This window comes from Herpailurus yagouaroundi, unplaced genomic scaffold, assembly GCF_014898765.1.
Source record: "Herpailurus yagouaroundi ecotype Mexico unplaced genomic scaffold, PumYag 206, whole genome shotgun sequence".
Taxonomy (NCBI): Eukaryota; Metazoa; Chordata; class Mammalia; order Carnivora; family Felidae; genus Herpailurus; species Herpailurus yagouaroundi.
The window spans coordinates 1914907-1929254 of record NW_024412437.1 but is presented as its reverse complement, the minus strand read 5'-3'; the positions used below and the strand labels follow the sequence as shown (position 1 = coordinate 1929254).

The 14348-nt window shown below is 38.2% G+C and overlaps 1 protein-coding gene across 1 annotated transcript in view; it reads left to right on the top strand.

The window, feature by feature from the left end:
* Positions 1–14348, top strand: part of SMURF2 (SMAD specific E3 ubiquitin protein ligase 2) — a 119591-nt gene that overhangs the window by 70295 nt on the left and 34948 nt on the right. The window contains exons 4-6 of the mRNA XM_040452123.1: positions 6633–6766; positions 9512–9577; positions 13882–13966. Coding sequence (XP_040308057.1) covers positions 6633–6766; positions 9512–9577; positions 13882–13966 — 285 coding nt within the window. The remainder of the gene's footprint in view (positions 1–6632; positions 6767–9511; positions 9578–13881; positions 13967–14348) is intronic.

The window sequence follows — 14348 nt, the reverse complement described above, 5'->3', positions numbered from 1 at the left end:
TTGAGCCCTGCGTTGGGCTCCACACTGAGCGTGGAGCCTGCTTGGGATTCTCCCTTGCTGTCTCCCCTGTGCCCCTCTTCCTGCTCATGCTCTCTCTAAAAAAATAATAATAAATAAAAAATAAATATATTTTTAATCCCCTTCACTTTTTTCACCTGTCCCCCCCATCCACTTCCCCTCTGGTAATCATTTGTGTGTTCTCTATAGTTAAGAGTTTGTTTTTTGGTTTGTCTCTCTCTCTCTCTCTCTCTCTCTCTCTCTCTCTCTCTCTCTCTCTTCTTTTTTTTTTTCCTTTGTTCGTTTGTTTTATTTCTTAAATTCCACATATGAGTAAAATCATTTGGTATTTGTCTTTCTCTGTCTTATTTTGTAACATTATACTCTCTAGAGCCATCCATGTTGTTGCAAATGGCAAGATTTCATTCTTTCTTATGGCTGAATAATATTCCATTCTTTATCCATTCATATCTTAATGGATACGGGCTGTTTCCATAATTTGGCTTTTGCAAATACTGCTGCAATAGACATGGGGGTGCATACATCCCTTGGATGTTTTCATATTCTTTGGGTAAATACCCAGTAGTGTGATTACTGGATTGTAGGGTAGTTCTATTTGTAAGAACCTTCATATTGTCTTCCACAGTGGCTGCACCACTTTGCACTCCCACCAACAGTGCATGAGGGTTCTTTTTTCTCCATATCCTCGCCAACACTTACTATTTCTTGAATTTTTGATTTTAGACATTCTGATAGGTGTTAGGTAATATCTCATTGTGGTTTTGATACACATTTACTTGACGATGAGTGAGTTTTCATGTGTCTCTTGGCCATTTATATGTCTTTGGAGAAATGTCTGTTCATATCTTCTGCGCATTTTTATTTTTTAATTATTTTTTAAAAATATTTATTTATTTTTGAGAGAGTGAGAGAGAGCAAGCATTTGCGAGTGAGGAAAGGGCAGAAATAGAGGGGGACAGAGGATCCAAAGTGGGCTTCGTGCTGACAGCAGAACTCAAAAACCATGAGATCATAATCTGAGCTGAAGTCGAACGCTTAACTGACTGAGCCACCCAGGCATACCTCTTCTGTGCATTTTTAAATTGGATTGTTTGTGGTTTTTTTGACGTTGAGTTGTGTAAGTTCTTTATATTTTAGATACTAACCCTTTACTGGGTATGTCATGTGCAAGTATCTTCTCCCATTCAGTAGGTTGTCTTTTATTTTTGTCTGTTGTTTCCTTTTCTGTGCAAAAGCTTTTTATTTTGATGTAGTCCCAGTAGTTTATTTTTCTAACTTGTCACAGGAGACATGTCTAAAAAGATGTTGTTATGGCTGATGTCAGAGAAATAACTGCCTGTGCCTCTTCTAGATGCTGAAACTCTTTAGTTATGAGGAAATTTTGCCTTTTTTGTTTGTTGTTTTTTTTAATTTTTTTTTTCAACGTTTATTTATTTTTGGGACAGAGAGAGACAGAGCATGAACGGGGGAAGGGCAGAGAGAGAGGGAGACACAGAATCGGAAACAGGCTCCACACTCTGAGCCATCAGCCCAGAGCCTGACGCGGGGCTCGAACTCACGGACCGCGAGATCGTGACCTGGCTGAAGTCGGACGCTTAACCGACTGCGCCACCCAGGCGCCCCCTTTATTTGTTTTTTTAAAGATTTTATTTTTAATCTCTGCACCCATTGTGGGGCTCAAATTTACAACCCCAAGATCAAGAGTCGCATGCTGCACTGACTGAGCTAGCCAGGTGCCTGTCTTTATTTATTATAGGTGATTTCTTCTCCATTTTCTATTTTCTTTCCTGGAACTCCTGTTACTTGGATGTTACCCCTTCTGAATTGATTATCATTTAGTTGTCCTATCTCTTTTCTCTCATATTGTATCTCCAGTAGAATAAAATATTTTTGTTTCAGTAAAAAATTAAAAACTATGATGAACTATCTGGGCTGTTTCCCCTACTTAGTTTTCCAACATTCTTTTTATTGTGATTTCTGCTCTCATATTTTTAGCTTGCAAGATCACTTTGCTTACTGACTATCCGTTTTTTGTAATTTCGTCTTATTTCTTGGATGCAAGAGAAGTGAGTTTTGTTGCTTGTGTTGCCTCTCTTTTGTCAAGGTTCCTTTTTTTTTTCTGTTAGTTTGATTTGGGTTTCTGTTTTTTTTATATTTAAGGGGAGGCACTTCCATGTTGATTAGAAATTCTGTGCCCATGGGTGGAGGTAGTCCGCTTGCTAGGGTAAGCAGGTGTGGCTGTGACATATTCATTGCACAGAATTCTGCTGTTTCCTGCCCGGGGCTATATATTCTTGGATGCTAGTGTTCTTGGAGCTGAAGAGTGTAAGAATGCTAGGAGGTCCCTCTATTGACTGTAGTAACCTCTTCTTAGTATCCATGCTTTTATAATGGACTTTTACCTTCTCCCTCAGCTGTGCCTGGTATCCCTGAGTAGAGAACTTTTCAGAGAGTAAAGCGTACATCTCCTGCTGGGGTTGAGGATGACCTGGGTCAAGGAGGGGATTCAGGAGGGTTTTCCATTCCTTTTCAGTAATTTCACCAGTCCTTCTGTTTTAGCCCCACCGTCGCTGTTAGAGTATCTTGGGCTAATAAGTCGGAAATATTTCAGGGATGGGGTGGCAGTAATAGTCTCGTTTCTTATCTGTTGCTTCCTGCAGGTGTAGGTGTCAGTTTTCTCCAGGTTGCTAATTCTGTTACTATATGTTTTCTATACCTCTACCATTTTGTCAGCATATCTCATGTTATAAACATGTTAACTGCCCTGATATCCTGACCTTTAAGTCTTTGGTCTTTTAAGCTTTTTGAGCTTTCTACTTCACTCTTCATCAGTTTCAGTTTTTCTTCAAAATGTTCCACTTGCCTTACCTACAAAAATGAATTTTACATCTCCCATCAAACGTTTATGCCTGACACCTCACTTACTTACTTCTAGACAATTAGTTCTAACCCACCCCCCTAGCAGAGTACCCAGCTCAGCCTAGACTCTGGACAGTTATTTAAATTTGACCTTCTAAACCACATGTGAACAAACATGTTTCTCCTAAAACATTGAGATACTGAGAGGCAGTTCAGAATAAGGCTTTTTTGTGTGCCCCTCAGTGCTATGGCTCAGTGACTCCAAGTTAGTAGGCAAATAAATAGGAACTAAAAAAGTAGGCAATAGAGAGAAGTGAGACTACCTGGCTTCCCACCCCCCAGCCCCCCACTTATTTGTGTGATCATTAGCTCAGTGTTTAACCCCTCGTGTGTCAGTTTCCATTGGTGACAGCAACAATAATGCCTACTTTAGACGACTGATAGGAAGATGCAGTGAGATAACCCCTGCAAAGTGCTTAGACCAGTACCTCACAGGTAATCCTCAAATGTCAGACGCTTTTAGTAAATATGTTAGGTCACACCTTTTTTATTACTTGATTTGACCTGTGGTGATTTTGAAATCCCAACTGTAATAAGCTACTGTCTGTGTAACTGACTCAGCTTTTGAGTTCTTAATCAGATTGTTTTAAGCCGTCTCTTTAAGCTTCAGTCACATTTAAATTCAGCGAGAGACCCAGGTATAACAGTGCATAAGACGTGCATAAGACAGTGCATAAGTCTCACAAGCTTTCAGCTAAGTGGTGTATAGACACAAGTGAATAGGAAATTATAAACAGTATGATAAGAATATGGGGAAGTATAGGTGCCCTGGAAATATACAGAACTTTTTTATATGAATTTAGGAGTTAAGGACAGCTTCCTAGAAAAGTGGCATTTAGGCTTAGACCTTATGTGGGAGTTAATTTGAAAAAGGAAACGGGGGATGGCTCTAAGCAAAAGTAGTCTGTGTGAAGACCCAGAGGTGAAAGAGAACATGACTCTGAAAACAGTTGGAGGGGCAGCATTAGGGAGTTCACGTCAGGTAAGGGGAGTTCGGCATAGGACAAGCAAAGAGAGGCAAGTAGGAACCAGCTCCTGAAGGTCCTTGAAAGCCTACTAATGAGTTTGAATGCTCTCCTTAAAGCAGTGGAGAGCAATGAAAAAAGGTTTTAAGTGGGGAAATGCTATCATCAGGTTTATATCCAAGAGCAGACACTTAGGCGGTAACCGTGGAGAAGGGCTTTGAGGGAGACAAAGATGGCAAGGAGACTAGTTCCTACACTGTGGAGTGTGGGGCGACCTGATCGGGTGGGGAGAGCCTGGATATAGGCAGAACAAAGGAGGTAGTGAATCCACTGGATACGCTGCAGGGGAGCAGGGGGCAGGATAGCAAAGGAAATACTGTCTGCCAGGAGGCAGCGGTGGGGGGCTCTAATTACGGGGAGGGAGTGTGGGAGTATAGGAACATATGGAATTTCCCTTTTTTGGTACCTGTGCCTGACCCTAGCCCATTGGTCGGCTGGGGTCTGTGGATATTTTGAGGTGGGTCTCTTCATGAGCCTTTGCATGCAGCTGGGTGGTCACTGTGGCCGGCCCCTCTTACCTTAGGTTTCCATTGCTCAAGCTTGTTGCCTAAAAGGGGCCCCTGTTTTCCCCCCTGACAGGTCGACAATCACAAATCTTTGGCATTTGGGCGGAGGGCTCATCTTCAGTATCTGCTTCATGCCAGACCTAGGGGAGGGGTGTCCCTACCTAAACCTGTCAGTCCGTCAGGGGTTCTGTGCAGTTATAGACCAGAGCATGGTATTATATTAACGTGCTGATCAGCGAGGTTCCCTGGTGGCCAGGTCCATGGGATTTAGGGGGAGGGGACTCTCTGATGGTATGGGGTGGAATTCTTGTTGGACCATCATTAGTATGTGGAATTGTTGGGTCCAGCAAATAGAAATGATGACCTCATGTTAGAAAAGTGGTAATGTGAATGTAGACATTCTAAATATTTGATTATGGCCTTAAAACTAAAAAAAAAAAAATTGTGTCACACTATATACACTGAAATCACACTATATTTTGTGCTCTGCTGGGTTTGGGTCACAGGCTGTGTTTGCTGACCCCTGCCTTACACGCCTTGCTTCTACAGTCCTCAACACAGCAGCTAGAGTGATGTTGTTAAAACATATTTCAAATCTTGTTACTCCTTTGCTGCACGTCTCCCATTGGCTTCCTGCCTTACTTGGAGAGAAGGCCAGAGTTCACACCATGGCTGACAAGGCCCTTTATGATTTGTGCCTGATTGGTTAGAGCAGGCTAACTGATGGAATAGGCAAACCCAAATTGTCAGTGGCTTCATACAAGGGCATTGTATTTTGTATAAAAGTTCATTTGGCAGGGAGGTGATTTCACTGTCTCACAGTCATTCCAGGACACAATTGACAGACGTTCCTCTGTTTTTCAGTGTACGTTCTCAAGGTCTCTCTGGGCCTTGACAGCATAAGGGTGCTTATGTCAGTGGTGGGCTATTCTAAGGCACGGGGATCAATACTTTATCATGCTGGGGAATCAGGCTTGGGGAACCGATTTAATGTGATTTTGTTTTAATGCTTGATCTGGGGTGCTGTAGCTGTTTAATAATTGATTCTGGTTGTAGAATTTTGATATACCATGCAGTAGATACTTGACAGGTTAGGCCTGTTAGGTCTCTTTGAAAATTGGTGCATGCGTGTTGGATGTTTTCAACCAGAGTTTTCCCATTTGTAAGCAACAGAAATGAAATTCAAATTGGCTTAATTTTTAAAAAGGGAATGGATTAGCTTGCATAATTAAAAGTCCAGTAGGGATAGGCATGCTTTATGCACAGCTGGATCTAAGTGTGGTTTCCCTGTTTCTCATTGAAAAGTTTTAGTTCTCACTTCAGTGGTTTTGGCTTTTTTACGTACTAGGTGAATTTTTCTGATATTACTGCTTTACTGAATGACACTTGAAGATCAAGGTTGCTGGACCAAAAATTTGACCACTTAGAGGCAATGAAATGTAGTTAGGATTCTACTGATATAATTATGTTATTTTATTATATTTTTGCATGGGATGGCACCATGTGAACAATTGGCTGTGGTAGAGCTCTTAACGTACTTGCAGGTATACGCACAGACAAGTGTAGTAACGCTTTCCCCTGCTCTGCTTGTCTGCAGGCAGTGAAGTGAAATCTGCAAGAGTCCTGCTCGCTCAAGGCCTGCATACAGGAAAGAAGCAGGGGAAAAGCGTTACAATCAGCTTTTGTTCTACAGCATTTTAAAACCCACCAGGTATGTCAGATTTTTGGTCTGTCAGCCTTGACAATGCCCCTTGAAAACTGAGTACTCTTCGAAATGATAGGCCATGTCATTGAAATGTTTTTTAAATGTGACTGTGATAAAAGCTCTTGTAAGATTTTTGTTCTTGGAAAGAAATATCAGAAACCTGTAGTGTTATTTGACACTAGCTACTAAAATAGTTTTTTTACTACCACATTGTTAGCCAGTCTGGGAGTGGCAGATGTGATGAAGGATATATTAAAAATTCTTTATAGATTTTTACTTACAAGATTTAAAAAAAATTTAAAGTCAATCTTGTGGGATTGATTGAACTCAAAATATATTTTGCATTATCTAACCATACTCTGAAACATTTGTGACTTTAGACTACAAAAGCAAAAGAAAAAATTTTACATTCACTACTTGTAGTTGCCAAGTTACTCATTCAGTTATGTTGTTTTTTAGGTATATTGGAAAGTCTGATTCAGTTACGATCAGTGTATGGAATCACAAGAAGATCCATAAAAAACAAGGTGCTGGATTTCTTGGTTGTGTTCGACTTCTTTCCAATGCCATCAACCGCCTCAAAGACACTGGTTGTGAGTAGATACGAGTGTTTTTTAAAATATAAAAATATAGGGCACACACATTAGGCTCTGTGCTGACAGCTCAGAGCCTGGAGCCTGCTTCAGATTCTGTGTCTCCCTCTCTCTCTGCCCCTCCCTTGCTCGTGCTCTGTCTCACTCAAAAATAAACAAACATTAAAAAAATTTTTTTTTAAAAATATAGGACACTTACATGGCTCAGGTCATGATCTCCTTGTTCGTGAGTTCAATTTCCATATCAGGTAGCTTGAACCCCACTTGGTGTGAGCATGAGCCCTGCTTCAGGTAAAAAAACATGAGCCCTGCTTTCGGTGAGCCCCACCTCTCTCTCTCTCCCTCTCTCCCTCCCTCCCTCTCTCTGCCCCTTGTGAGATTCTCTCTCTCTGCCCCTCGCTCACTTGTGTCCTCCCTCAAAAAAAAAATATGTATGTGTATGTTTGTTTTTGCAGGGGGTGGGCAGGGATCCAAAAATTTAACTTCCTATGTATGTTTGAAACATTGGTAAAAATTCTTGTTTAAATTTATTTTATGGACTTTATAAAAAGAATGAAACATTTAAAATAGTGAGACTTGAACTGAATCAGAACTGATACTTAGTGTACAGTGAGTTTATAAGTGTTAGGAAATGTTTGATATCCAAGAGTAAAAAGAAGGGTGTCAAAGTGTTGTATATGCCTTTTTAACATTTCTTAGCACCCTTCTCTGGTTTTGGTGGACTAATGAGATAAAATGAGTTTTATTTAGGTGACTGGAGTGTTTAAGGTGGCAATTAAAGGAGAATTATTAGTGAATAAGAATGATATATAAAACTAAAAAAAGTTAAAAGTTCTAGAAAGGTAAGACGTTGATTGTAAGACAGCTGTGTTAACTGCTTAATTATAGCTTAGTTTTACACTAGCCTGGGCATTTAGAAGATCAGACCAAGGTTAAGACATTAGAAATGATTTTAGTATTGGATTGGCAGTAACCAGGTGACAAAACATCTTTTTGGAAGGTCTTTCTTTTGGGACATAGCAGAAGATAACTTTTTTGACAAAATTTTTTGTTGTTTTTACAGAATTCTTTTTCATATAATGTAAAAAATATTGCTAGTCATTCATTGTCATGGGATTTTAGTCCAGATACCTCTGCTAAACAGAAATTCACATGGAATCTAGCTAAAGAAATTAATAAATAAAGAGTAAATTTTTCTTGGAGTATTAGATACATTAAGAGACAATCCCTTTTACTGTAGTATGATACCACAGTCCAGATATATAAGTATTGATCTGTTAAGAAGAAAAAGGGAGAAAATTGCGCCAGAAGCTCTGAGTCAGGGGAATTTAAAGGCACTTGAGAATTTCTTGTATTTCTGAGCTGACAAGGTGGCTGACCCAAAAGGAAATAGAGGACGCTGGGATGGGAAGAGGTCTAGTATATAAAAATGAACTGTTTTATTACCCAACCCAGCAGGCAAACTGAAGACTTACAGGCCACATGGATGACCTTATCTTTGGTTCAGTTTAGCCAGCATTTATCAAACCTTTAATGTGCCAGGTACTGTTCAAATCCATGGTGGATGTAAAGGTGAAAAGGGGCATGGATCCTGTCCTCTGAGAAACCAGGGCAAAGGCCTGCTGGCCTGTGCTGGCAGAGGGAGCAGGACACACTGGAAGGACTGAACAAGAGAAGAGGAATTGCCCTGCAGAAGTCTACTGTACAGTTGATTTGGTAGCGTCCATTTATTTTGCAAGGGGAAAAAGTTTCTCTTTTTGGCTGGATAAATCTGGTGGGACACAGATTTTTCTTTGTGCTGCCTGTGGATGTTTCATTGCATTTATTGCCTTGACCTTTTTGATGTGCAGTAATACTTAATTTATCAAATGTTTGTTGAGCACACTGTACAGTGTTCTGCCAGTTAGGAGCAGAGAATTCAAAGACTAATGTATGGTCTCTTCCTTTTTATCAATTCATGACTTCTTTGAATAGATGGCATACATATATATATATATATATATATATATATATATATATATATAGCTGTAAAAGAACTCAGTTTTAAGTGCTATAATCAAAGTAAAAGCAGCGTGCTGTGGGTGACACTGTTCCTTCCTGTAACTGGCCAGGTCAGTGTTATGTCTGTTCTATTGATGAGGCATGAGAGAATAAATGAGTTGCTCCTAAATGAGTTAGTAGAACTGACTCAAACCCTTATCTTACAGTTTATACTTGGCTTCTTATTAATATTTACTTTATGTGTATGGAGGTCATTTGAAATGGTTAGATAAAAAATAACAGTGATAATAACTCACATTTATTGAACACTTATATGCCAGGTACCTAAGAGTTTTACATAATTACCTGATTTGATCCTTCAAAAATACGAGGTGTAGGTACTACGTGAGAAAATCAAGACTCAGGGATAAATTGCTTAAGGACAACAGCTATTAAGTGACAAGCCAAGACTCAAGACAAGTGTCTGAAATCTTTGGAGAAAAAGTAATTGCATGTTGGCAATGTATATACACCAGTGACTTAGAGTTTTTGAAATCCAAATTTATCAAAACTGTTGTTAAGACATTTGTACCAATTATATATACAGTTAGAGATTTTAAATGTTTGTTTCATCTTTAAAATGTTATTATTTAAATTATAGGCCTGGTTGCCATTGGATTATGGAAATTTACCATCACTCTATAGGTGTTAGAAGCTCTGATATCAGCTTATTTTTTAATTGCTTTTTTTGTTGATTTCAAATAGATCAGAGGTTGGATCTATGCAAACTTGGGCCAAATGACAACGATACGGTTAGAGGACAGATAGTAGGTAAGTGTGGAAATTTAAAGTTATGTGAAATTTTGGCATCATTCAGACTGACCTAAACTCTGTGTATCTTTTAAATCCAAGTACACTAACTATAGCTTCATTGTATTGGCTTAAATTAAATGAGTCACATAAAATATTTCAAACAGTGGATCCAGGTTCCTGGCTACCTTAATTTAAAAAATTATTTTAAAAAAACCCTTCAAACTATGAATAATATAAAAAAAATAGAGGCTCCTAATGTAAAGAACTATTGATCCCTTAGGCATTCATTTAAAGTATGCAAATATATGGTAGCACACTAAGATAAACTTTTACAGATGATCTGAAAGTTTTCTAAAAATAATCCTTAAACTGGTTTTTGATAAGAATATTCGATTGAACTTTGTTTAATGCTTTACAGTTTTATAATAATTGTGCTAATTGGAAAAAAAAATGAAGGATAGTATAGCACTGATTGAAAAAGGGGAGAAGCTATTACTTTACTCATAAGGTCTGTCTTGAATTGATTCAGAGGCAGGGCTTAAAGGTAAAATTTTCTGAGACCTAAGAATTGATGGATTGAGCTTTGATCAAGATACGTAGTGTGGTAGGGGTGCCTGAGTAGCTCAGTCAGTTAAGCGTCCAACTTTGGCTCAGGTCAGATCTCACGGCTCTTGGGTTCGAGCCCTGCGTCAGGCTCTCAGAGCTTGGAGCCGGCTCAGGATTCTGTCTCCCTCTCCCCCCCCCCCCCCCACCCCCGCTTGTGTTCTTTCTCTTTCAAAAATAAACAGTAAAAAAAAAAAAAAGATACATCATGTGGTAGGACACTGAGATGGACTCCTTTGAGGCTTCTTAAAAACAATAAAATGCAAGTGGGATCCCACCACTTCACTACAGAGCAGAATTTAGGATAAGTTGATCGCATTGTGAACCTGTCAGAGGTTTCAGTTACTGAAGTTATTTTGAAGGGCTTCATTTTCCCAGGAAATGAATTGGGTTCATAGTTAGTGAATTGCCAGAGTAGCGACCTAACAAAGCCCTGTTGTAGTTACCACAGGGAAGTATCTACACTGCAGCCTTATTGAGAATTCCTGTCATTCTTAGATTGAGAAGGGAGTAAAAAAAACTCAAAAATAAATGCTGGCATATAAAACTTTAAAGTAAGAACAATCACATTTAATTTGATTTCGCATGTCATATAATATTTGCCAACTAATGTCCAGTAGTAACAAAATAGTTTGACTAGGTGTAAATTGGCATTTATAAAAACAATCAGCTTTCCTTTGTCAGCAATTAGAAATATATCTATGGAGTATACTGTATAAAAAAGGAATGTTTTACTTTAAAATGTGTGCATGTGTAGTTAAATTTGAAGCTTTTGTATGAATTTAGTTTTCATAGTAGAGATGAGTTGGACTCACACATTGTGCTTCATGATCCTGCCATTTAAAAACAGAATGAGTTCCAGTTCTTGCTGAATTAGACCTTTGCAAATAATTATAGGGGTACCTGGGTGGCTCGTCTGTTAAGTATCCAACTCTTGATTTTGGCTCAGGTCATGATCTCATGGTTTGTGAGTTTAAGCCCTGTGTTGGGCTCTGTGCTGACAGTACAGTCTGCTTGGGATTCTCTCTCTCCCTCTCTCTCAGCCCCTCCCCTGCTCATGCTCTCTCTCTCCCCCTCTCAAAATAAACATTAAAAAAATAATTATACATATTCATAACACTTTTTGAGAAATGAAGAAAAGTATGCTAGAATACTAATTTTAAAAAATATATATCCCTTTCTAGTAATTTTATATACTTTTATGTGTGTGTATTTTTTATGGTTTTGGTTCATGGTTTGGTTTATGGTTTTGGTTTTGGTTCAGTGAATGTAAAATTTTTGTTTTCCTTCACTTACTGTAACCATTATTAGTGTTCAAGGAGTGAATTATATCAATATATCAAAACTTGATTATTGGACGGTTAAGTCATTTTTTTGCTATTATAACATTGAAAGTTGTAAGCATTTTTGGACACTTAGCTTTATCCTTTTCTTGGACTATTACCTTAGGAAAAGATATCCTAGAGGTGCCTGGGTGGCTCACTCTGTTGAGCGTCCGACTTTGGCTCAGGTCATGATCTCACAGCCAGTGAGTTCGGGTCCCGCATCGGGCTCTGTGCTGACAGCTGAGAGCCTGGAGCCTGCTTTGGAGTCTGTGTTTCCCTCTCTGCCCCTCTCCTGTTCATTATCTGTGTTTCAAAAAATAAAATGTTAAAAAAAAATCTACCAAATTGAGATGACTGATTCAAGTTTATAAATCTTTTCCCTGTTACGTTTAAAACTGTTACTTCGTTCTTCCCATGTCTTGTGAAGTTTTTCTTTTTTTGTTATGATATAAAAATAGAGAAGATAAGGAACACCCATAATATGCCATCATTGTTATTAGCTTGATGTATATACCTTTTCTGTTTTTTTTAAATGAGATTATACTGTGCAGAATTTTAAATAACCTGTTTTAATCTGTCCTAAACATCTTTCGTTGTTGCTGTTGTTGTTCATAGATTTATTTCTAAAGCATTTTTGAAAGAGTGGGTTTTTTTTAATGTTTTTAAAATTTATATATTTTTTTATTTTGAGAGAGAGTGCAAGCCGGAGGGTGGGGGGCAGAGAGAAGAGAGAGAATCCCAAGCAGGCTCTGCACTGTCAGTTTAGAGCCTGATGCGGGGCTTGATTCCATGAACAATGAGATCATGACCTGAGCAAAAATCAAGAGCCAGACACTTAACTGACTGAGCCACCTAGGTCCCCCATTTCTATAGCATTTTTAATGTTGTATAGTAGTCCATGGTGGGCAAATAATTAATGTAGCCAGTCGATTATTGCTGTTTTTTTAGATTGCTTCTGATGTTTTAGTGCTAATGAACAGCGCTCTTATAAACATAGTACTTCTATGACTCCTTATATCGCTAGAATTAGACCATTTAAAAACACAAACCTAGAAATTGCTTAGGTGTCTTGTAATATAGCATTCTGGAGCTGAAGCTCATGAAATCCTTAATTTTGAGCCTTAATATTATTCTAAACAAAGCTAATGAGAAAATACATCGTTTTTACAGTGATTATATATTGGTAAGCATTTCAGTTAGCTTTTCTGTATAAAAACTGGTTAATGTTTTCTAGTACAACTTTCATATAACATTTTGCTTATATTCACTGAAGAGAGGTGTATTACCATGTTGTCATCTATAAATGATACTCATATAAAGGAGTGATGTGTTGAACTTTCTGATTTTTCAAAAGTTTTACAGAACTGGATGATTTTAGAATTTTGAGATCCTTCCTAGAATGAAGGGTCTTAAAATATCATACTTTATGTAGTAACTATTTAGGAAGTTAGGTTATAGTTGGGGTACCGGGTGGCTCAGTCAGTTAAGCATCTGACTTCGGCTCGGGTCATGATCTCACAGTTCACGAGTTCGAGCCCCACATTGGGCTCTGCGCTGATGGTGCAGAGCCTGCTTGGGATTCCCTCCCCTCGCCCTTCCCCCCGCCCCTCTCTCTCTCTCTCTCTCTCTGCCCCTCCCACCCCCTTGTATGAGTGCTCTTTCTTTTTCTCTCTCTCAGAAGAAATAGACGTTAAAAAAAAAAAAAGTTTGGTTATAGTCAAATTTGCCTGTTCCTTTCTATCTTTGAGGAGAATTACCAAAAATAGAATTAAAGAATATTCAAGCAGCAAGGAAGGACTTCAGGCTTATCAGTTAGCCTGGCTTCCTCATTATTTAGATTGGGATTATGTAAACTTTTAGGATTTTAAGTGTTTTGTTCAAGGTCACAGTGCTAAACTAGGTATTAGAGCCTGGTCTAGAGTTTACGTCTCTTGCTTCCAAATTTATAGTGGTAGTTTCACACCACACTAGATCCTGATGTAGGGTTTTGACTTATGGAATCTAAGTGTTGCCCTGTTGCCAGAATCTGGTGTGTTTTGTTAAGTATTTTAAAGATGGGTCAAGAATTAAACCCAAATTGATACGAACTTTTCCAGTTCTTTTGTATGTGAATATACCTTTAATGCCTCTCTTAAGTATAGTAGGAGGCTTGCATTGCCCCATTACAATGGGCAGAAAGGATTTAGACTCCCCTCCATGAACATGATAAAGCATAGAAGATCATAAAATTCTAATATCACTCCTAAAGGGAAAAAGAAAATATAGAATTTATTAGAAGCTAAAGAATCCATTCTAAAGTAGTAAGATAAGCCAGATGTCTTTAAAGATACATATTTTAAATTGTAGAAAATCTTTCTAGTAATTATTCTTAGTAATTTTTTTGTTGTGTTATAGTAAGCCTTCAGTCCAGAGACCGGATAGGCACAGGAGGACAAGTTGTGGACTGCAGTCGTTTATTTGATAATGATTTACCAGATGGGTAAGTTGAAATCATTAGAGAAATGTGTTGATAATGTCCTTCAAATAATGACAAATAAGTTGACATTTATTGTATACTTTAGAAATTTGCTGATCAGTTCCAGAATCTAGATTTTCCTTGTACTTGGAAAATTAGCAAGGGACCTTGTCAAGTCAAATTTATAAAATAAACCATGAATTAAATGTGTTACATTTATTTTTTAAGAGTGTTGACTAGGAGACCATCAAATTTCTTGACAGATATCTCTGTCTTGTAAATACTATGTATTTAAAAGAACAACTTTTTTGCATGATTAAATTATTCAAAACAGGGCATATAAATGCTGAATCTGAGACATAACTCCATTTAGAGGGATGGAATAGAGATTTGTGGAGTAAAAATG